The 7916-nt window shown below is 32.7% G+C and overlaps 3 protein-coding genes across 3 annotated transcripts; all 3 read right to left on the reverse strand.

The window, feature by feature from the left end:
- LOC105170452 (non-specific lipid-transfer protein A-like) lies at positions 35-888 on the reverse strand. Its single transcript, XM_011091218.2, has 2 exons — positions 439-888; positions 35-289 (listed from the first exon to the last, which is right to left on the reverse strand). The coding sequence occupies exons 1-2, from the start codon at positions 777-779 to the stop codon at positions 280-282; spliced, it is 351 nt and encodes a 116-aa protein (XP_011089520.1). The 5' UTR covers positions 780-888; the 3' UTR covers positions 35-279.
- Positions 3103-3893, reverse strand: LOC105170444 (non-specific lipid-transfer protein 1-like). Its single transcript, XM_011091207.2, has 2 exons — positions 3468-3893; positions 3103-3319 (listed from the first exon to the last, which is right to left on the reverse strand). The coding sequence occupies exons 1-2, from the start codon at positions 3806-3808 to the stop codon at positions 3310-3312; spliced, it is 351 nt and encodes a 116-aa protein (XP_011089509.1). The 5' UTR covers positions 3809-3893; the 3' UTR covers positions 3103-3309.
- LOC105170432 (non-specific lipid-transfer protein 1-like) lies at positions 5815-6628 on the reverse strand. The gene is made up of 2 exons (XM_011091197.2): positions 6180-6628; positions 5815-6030 (listed from the first exon to the last, which is right to left on the reverse strand). Exons 1-2 carry the CDS (start codon positions 6518-6520, stop codon positions 6021-6023), a joined length of 351 nt encoding a protein of 116 aa, XP_011089499.1. The 5' UTR covers positions 6521-6628; the 3' UTR covers positions 5815-6020.

A 7916-nucleotide genomic window follows, 5' to 3' on the forward strand; every position in this document is an offset into this window, starting at 1 on the left:
CCTGATCTTTCTTAGTGGAACAAGAAAATTGTCATGTCAATAATAAATTAAAAGGGTGATCTTCATTTTCTATTGAAGAGGGGAGGAATTGGTAATGAAAATTTGCAAAAAAAAGAAACAAGATGGATCTTCATGTATTTCATCATGCAAACTAGTAGGTTCTCGAACATTGTACTTATTAATTAAGCCAGACACATTATTCAAACAAGATGCTATAGCCTACATCTGTAGTATATCTTTATCATGACATCTATTTCTTCCGGTGTTCACGGTACCATCTTAGTTGATCCTGCCAACAAAAAACATAACACCACCAATCAACCATTAGTATAGTTCTGTATCCAGTTTTGTTTAATATTATTGAAATCTGTGGAGCAGAAAAAATTTCGTTTCTGTGAAGTTAATATAGAAAGAGGAAAAAGAGAACACGGTACTCACTTGTCACAGTCGACACTGCGGGAGATAGGGATGTCCAATTGAACACCACACTTTGTGGGAAGACTCTGGGCCGCAGCATCTTTCAAATTTGCATACATGTTGGCAGCAGCCTTTACACAGCTGCAGCAAGCCCTCTTATCGGCTGTTGTTTGTGCCATTCCTTTCACAGCTTTGACCCCTGCACAACATGCCGGAGATGGGCTATCTCCCTGGCCGGTGAGGTAGCTAATGCACGGAACCAAAGCAGCGTCTACCTGACCGCAAGTTACAGCCTGCCCAGGCTTCACAACCAATGTGAAGAATGCAAGAATGGTAATCACTGCAACAACACCACCCTTCATCTTTTAGACTTGCTCTTGAATTGGACTAATAGGGAGCTTTCTAAGATCTACGCAGTGTATTACTAAGATTTTTTTTGCTTGCTTCGAATTTGCCTTCCTACTTAGGGTATTTATAGGACAGTGCCCCCCTTAGTTTGTTATTGTGAAATAAGCTGTGTCTCAGCAGCTGTTTTGGTGTTTTGGCTGCTTCTATTCTCTAGCATAAAATGTCATTGAACTTTGCCCTAAAAAGCAAAGATGATGAAAACCTGAAACAATCCTTATCACCTTGACAGTTCTTTGTTAAACTGAATATTTCCTATTTTATTTCTACAAATTAAATTTATTACAAATTCTCGATATGTCCACAAAGCTTGAACAAAGTTTTATTCTCAACATTCATTTGTCGTATAAGATATGTTTCATTTTCTGAGTTCCACAATTAGTAATATCATTGATCAAATTACAATTATTTTCTTTTATTCTTTTTACTTTAAGAATTATGAAAGTGAAATGTTTAAGAAAGGATAAGATTATAATATGTTTATATGAGAAATTAGAATGTTGAAATAATATATTATTACTAGTTATTACTTGATTCCAAAACGCGGAAGGATTATGTCTTTAACAAAATACGGAAATAAAAATAAATTTAGATTAAAGATATACAAATGAATGAGGCAAAGTAAAAAAGATAAATTAAATAAGTATAAAAATAATAAAACTTTAACTTTTACTAAAAGCTAGAAGGTATTTACATGTTTACAATTGAGGGTTCTTCTTTAGCAGCTTACCTGTTCATAAGTTCCCATAAACTCATTTGATATTTTTATTCCCAAATCACAAAAAATCGTTTTAATTAGAATATAAAGATAAGCTATATTCAGCTTAATAAACAAAGTGAATGACTTAAATACCAAAAACTAGTTACTTATTTAATTGAATATAAATAAGTTGCTGATGAAATTGTGTAGGCAACCTAGGACTCGTTTTATTAAAAAAGAAAATATTGTTCAAATTAATAAAAAAAGATATTTCTAATTACCAATAGGAATTATTTTTGCAGCTAAATATTTGTTGAAAAAATTGTTTGTATAAAATTGAGGTTAAAATGCATACGTATATGTTGCTAAACCTGTTTATACAAATGCTAAAAAAAGAAAAAAGGTTAAAAAACGTATGTGCACACATTTAGAGAATGACAATTGATTCCAATACAAAATAAATGAATTCCTCGGTATCTAAATTTTTCCATACAATCATATTACTTATCATTCTTTAATAGTGATGCAAATTCAGAAATAATTTTAATATATAAGATTTAGGAATAGTCAAATAATTAATAAAATGAAGTTACTTAAAAAAATGGAAGAATTCTCAAAATCTTGTAAATTTCATAAAACGTTCTTCAGGAAAACAATGAGAATGGGTGCAAATAGATTGCAATATTTAAAAGCTCTAGACTTTTGTTTGATGGTAGTAAATAGTTTTTTGTATTTTAAAATTTAGTATATAAATACAAAATATTGCATTTAAATAAAAATGAGTAATTAAAAGAATCATTAAATATGAAAATGAATTGAATTAATTTGTTAATTATCTAAACAAGTATGTGATTCTTTAGGATAGAGATGAATAATGATTCACTTGTCTAAATTCTTTTTTTTTTAAAAAAAATACAATATAATTTCGTATGTCCAAAATAGAGTCAAAACAGGTTATGCAGTATTCATGTTCATGACGCTTACTTAGGTGGCCTTAATGTCTCGGTTTTATTAAGATTACTTGTTTTCCTTGCAGGAAACTCACACATCTGTATGATCTTCTTATAGTTGATTTTCTTGTATTTACATATTGTGTTTCTCAACATAGGTCTGACACTTAACTGGGTGGTGTACTCTCTCGGAGCTAGACTAACCATTTTACAATTTTCTTTTATCTATGTGTTTTAGTTTTGGTTTTACGATTGATGGCAAGTCTTGGTTGCTCTCACAGTATTGAGTTGGTGTTTGTCCTTACTATGCTATTTAGTAATGTTTAATGTGCAAAAATGCTATTTACGATTGATGGCAAGTCTTGGTTTATTCTTTTTTAGTTCTGTATGCAGTGAGTATGGTGGGAATGCTCCATTGGTTTAATGCTCATATTTCTCCTGCATTTTCTGGGTTGTGAGAATGGCTTCCCATTTATCTGCTTTGCCTGTCGTGATACTATTGTAAGATCAGTTTTGATGTTTTTGTCATTTTCTCATCTGCTTCTTTAGCCGTATATATTGCAGTATTGAATATAGAGTTTACAGTTATGGTAAAGATTAATAACACTGACTTCTTTGGTAGTCAACACCGATGAAAGCAGCATACTGTCTATTATAAACTCATATGGAAACAAGATGAATCTTTATGTATTTCTTGATGACCATAAGGTCCATAACAAATTGGTTCTCAGACCATGTACTTATTGTTCAAGATGGAGATATTATTCAGACAAGATGCTAGCATCTTATCTGTAGCATATCGTCGCCATGAGTTGTTCTGGCATTCTTGGTGCCATCTTAGTTGATCCTGCCAACACAACACATAAGACCACCAACCAAATATTAGTCTAGACTTTCCCATATCCATTTTTTACGGTATCATTAAAATCTTTGGAGAAATAAAATATCTTATAAAGGTAAATATAGCAAAAGAATAAAGAGGACACGGCACTCACTTGTCACAGTCGACACTGCGGGAAATAGGGATGTCCATTTGGACACCACACTTGGTGGGAAGACTCTGGGCAGCAGCGTCTTTCAAGTCTGCATACTTGTTGGCGGCAGCCTTTACACAGTTGCAGCAAGCCCTCTTATCAGCTGTCGTTTGTGCCATTCCTTTCACAGCTTTGACCCCAGAACAACATGCCGCAGATGGGCTATCTCCCTGTCCAGTGAGATAGCTAATGCACGGAACCAAAGCAGCATCCACCTGACCACAAGTAACAGCCTGTCCCGGCTTCACGACCACTGCAAAGAATGCAAGAATGGTAATCACTGCGACAACACCACCCTTCATTGCTTTGACTTGCTGAATTTTCTGAGATCTACTATGTGTATATTAATATGTGTTTGCAGTTTTCTTACTTGGTATCTGTCTTACTAAATGAGGTAGGTATTTATAGGGGGGGCTGTAGGGAGTTTGTTATTGTGAAATAAGCTGTGTTCTCAGCAGCTGTTTTGCTGTTTTGGCTGCTTCTACTCACCGGCATTAAATGTTATTGAACTATACACCAAAAAGCAAATATGATGAGAAATTGAAACAGTTCTTATCATCTTGACAGTTCTTTCTTGAACTGAACATTTTCTATAGTATTGCTCGAGACTAAATTTTATTAGAATTTTCTTTCCTTGCTGATCACTCGTGCAAGATTGTAGTTGCCTTTCCTTTGTGAATTTTAGCATTATTGTTGTTGGCAACTGTGATATACAACAATGTTTTAATATAGTTTTATTCTCACAATCATTCATATATATTTCATGTTGAAAGCATTACTTGTCATATACTATCACTATTTATCATCAGGTGCCAAGACGCGGGAGGTTTAAGTCTTTACTAAAATAAATAAATAAAAATAAGTTTAGGGTAAAGATATACAAATGAATGAGGCAAAGTGACACAAAAAACTATTCTGTAATGACTATTAAATAAGTAATCAAACAATAACATTTAGCTTTTACTAAATAGCTTCAACTTGTTTCCATTTACAACTGAGGATACTTCTTTAATGACAAATGACTCATTTAGAAAATGACAAATGACTTCCATACGAACTATATGAATTTTTAATCAAATATTCATAAATATATGTGGATATCAAAAGTTTTTCATATAATCATATTACTTCTTATTCTTTAATCATGATGTAAATTCAAGAATCATTTGAATGTATAAAATTGAGTAGTAGTCAAATGATAGCAAGATCAAGTCACTGAAAAAAAGGAACTCTCAAAATCTTTTAAATTTCATAAAATTTCCTTAGAAAAACAATGAAGAGTGGTGCAAATAAATTGTGATGTTTAAAGCTCAAGGTTTTATTTTATCGTAATAAATAAGTTGCTATGTTTTAAAAGTTTAGTGCATAAAGAAGAAATATTGAATTTAAATTAAGAAATAATTCATTAATGGATATTCCATGCTTTAAAATATAAAATGAATAATTGATAAATAAAATTAAGCTTTTTTAAGGTATAACAATGAGTAGTTTATGAGTAATTCAAAATTTAAAATGAGAGCTATCAATAAATGTAAAAAATAAAAAGTATCATTGATATAAAAATGAATTGAATTAATTTGTTAACTAATTTGTCTTCACAAATATATGAATCTTTAGGAATAGAGATGAATATTATTTCACTAATCTAAATTTAAATAAAGGAAAAGTATAATTTCATATATGCAAAATAGAGTTCAAATTCTTAACACTCACTTGGATAGCCTCAGTGTTTCAATTTTTTTCTTATCTCACTTTTCTTGCAGGAAACCTCATGCCGAAGCCAAAACAACACATTTATGCCATCTTCTTGTAGTTGATTTGCTGGTATTTACAGATTGTGTTTCTCAAGGTATGTTCTGATGCTGTATAGGATGGTGTATTCTTCAGAGGCTAGATCATCCAAGTTACTCTGAGTTAGTGTTTTTCTGTTATCAATCTGTTTTAGTTTTGATCTTATGATTGATAGCAACTGTTAGGTGCTGGCATAGCATTGCCTTTGGCGTTTGTCCATACTATGCTAATCGTAATGTTTTGAGATGCAATAATGTTGCTTGTCCCTTGTTTCTGAAGAATTTACCTTTTTTGTTTTTCTTCTACTTCTTTATGCAACGAGTATGGTGGGAATGTTCAATTGGTCTGATTTGTTTTCTGATTTATGAGAATGGCTTCTCATCTGTCCAGTTTTTATCTTGTTTTCATTTTCTTATGTGCTTCTTTAGCTGTAACATATTTTGCAGTTCTGAATATAGAGTTTTCAAAATTATGGTGAAAGATTAATAACACCTACTTTTTCAGTAGTCAACACTGATTGAAGCAACATAGTGTCTATTATAAACTCATCTGGAAACAAGATGAATCTTCATCTATTTCATCATGCACCATAACGAGTAGGTTCTCAAACCATGTGATATACTTATTGTTCAAACTAGAGAAATTATTCAAAGATGCTATAGCCTATATCTGTAGCAAATCATCATCTTGACTTGTATTTCTTCTGGCATTCATGGTACCATCTTAGTTGATCCTGCCAACGGAAGACATAAAACCACAACGAACAATTAGTATAAACTTTCTGCATCCAGTTTTACTCTATTGTTAAAATCTTTGGAGCAATAAAGATTTCTTTCATGTGAATTGAATATAGCTAAAGGAAAGAGAGAACATGGCACTCACTTGTCGCAGTCGACACTGCGGGAGATGGGGATGTCCATTTGGACACCGCACTTGGTGGGAAGACTCTGGGCCGCAGCGTCTTTCAAGTCCGCGTACTTATTGGCAGCAGCCTTTACACAGCTACAGCAGGCCCTCTTATCAGCCAGTGTTTGTGCCATTCCTTTCACAGCTTTGACCCCAGAACAACACGCCGGAGATGGACTGTCTCCATTACCAGTGAGGTAGCTAATGCACGGAACCAAAGCAGCATCCACCTGACCGCAAGTCACAGCCTGTCCCGGCTTCACAACTAATGCGAAAATTGCAAGAACGGCAATCACTGCTACAACACCTCCCTTCATTCTCTGACTTGAACTTTTGAATTGAACTCTTGGGAATTTTATGAGATCTACTCTATGTGTATTAATGTGTTTGCAGTTCTCTTGCTTGGTATTTGTTTTCCTCGGTGGGATATTTATAGGGCAGTGCTGCAGGGAGTTTGTTATTGTGCAATAATTTATGCTCTCAGCAGCTGTTTTGCTGTTTTGTCTGCTTCTATTCTCTGGCTGATAATGTCATTGAACTTTGCCCTTAAAAGCAAAGATGATGAGAAATTGAATCAGTTCTTACCACATTCTAATCTTGTTTCTTTCTTGAACTGGATATTTTCTATATTATATTGCTACCAATTAATTTTATTAGAAGTTGGTCCGTTTTCTGATATCCGGTGCAAGTTTGTAATGGTCGTCTCTTTTGTGAATTTTGCATTACTATTGTATGTATACGAACGTGATGGACTATTGAGTCTGAATATTCCTTCAAAACACTGCTCTTCCTCAATTTGCTATCAAATCTTTGAATTTCCTAACAACATTCCACTTTTCCTAATTATTCTACAATACATTTTGCAACATTTATATGAATTCTTGGTGTTGCATTGTAATATATTCAAATTGCAATAATCATATAATAATTTGAAATATGATATTTATGCTATAAAGAAATAAGTTATTTTGTGTTTGTAGTAGAACGATACAAAATTACAATAGGTATGTTTGAAGTAAAAATGTCAGAATAATTCTTTTTTTATAATTATTTTATATGTTCCTTTAATTTCATAATTTTTCTGTTACACATCTGAAAAACACGTGATATTAATTGACTCAAACTATGTGTTAGAAATGAAATTTTACTCCATAATTCTTACTTATTGGATAAAATGATCCGGGCCCCGTCATCTGGTTGTGGACTTTTCTCTATTGGGCTGATCCCAGCGAGCTCGGCCCAGGTTTCAGCAAATAGTTCTCTCCTAGTGTATTGGCCCATACTTGGAATTTAATTCAGAAAATAAGATATCAGAAATGCACTTTTGTCATTAAAATTTCGGATAATTATGCCATCCTGTTTTATGTTTTGTGTAACGCACTTCTCATATTGTTTGAAAAATTACATTTAATATCATCACTCTTATTTTTGTCTAAAAATTAAATACATTTGTTACTTAAAATTTATATATTTGTTGATATCACAATATATATATTGTGATTAATAATTCCAATTGAATTGCCGGATATTTCTCTTTTCCTAATTTCAGTAATTAGTAATTAAGGCTCCACACCGACAAAATTCATTCAATTCAACCACAAAAAAGAGTGTATATATAAGCTCTAATTAATAAAAATGAAAAAAAAAATGAGGCAGAATGAAATGTGAACGTGGGTTGGGGGGGGGGGGGGGTGGGGGGGGAAACCGGGTAGG

The sequence above is a fragment of the Sesamum indicum genome, linkage group LG1 (assembly GCF_000512975.1).
Source record: "Sesamum indicum cultivar Zhongzhi No. 13 linkage group LG1, S_indicum_v1.0, whole genome shotgun sequence".
Taxonomy (NCBI): domain Eukaryota; kingdom Viridiplantae; phylum Streptophyta; class Magnoliopsida; order Lamiales; family Pedaliaceae; genus Sesamum; species Sesamum indicum.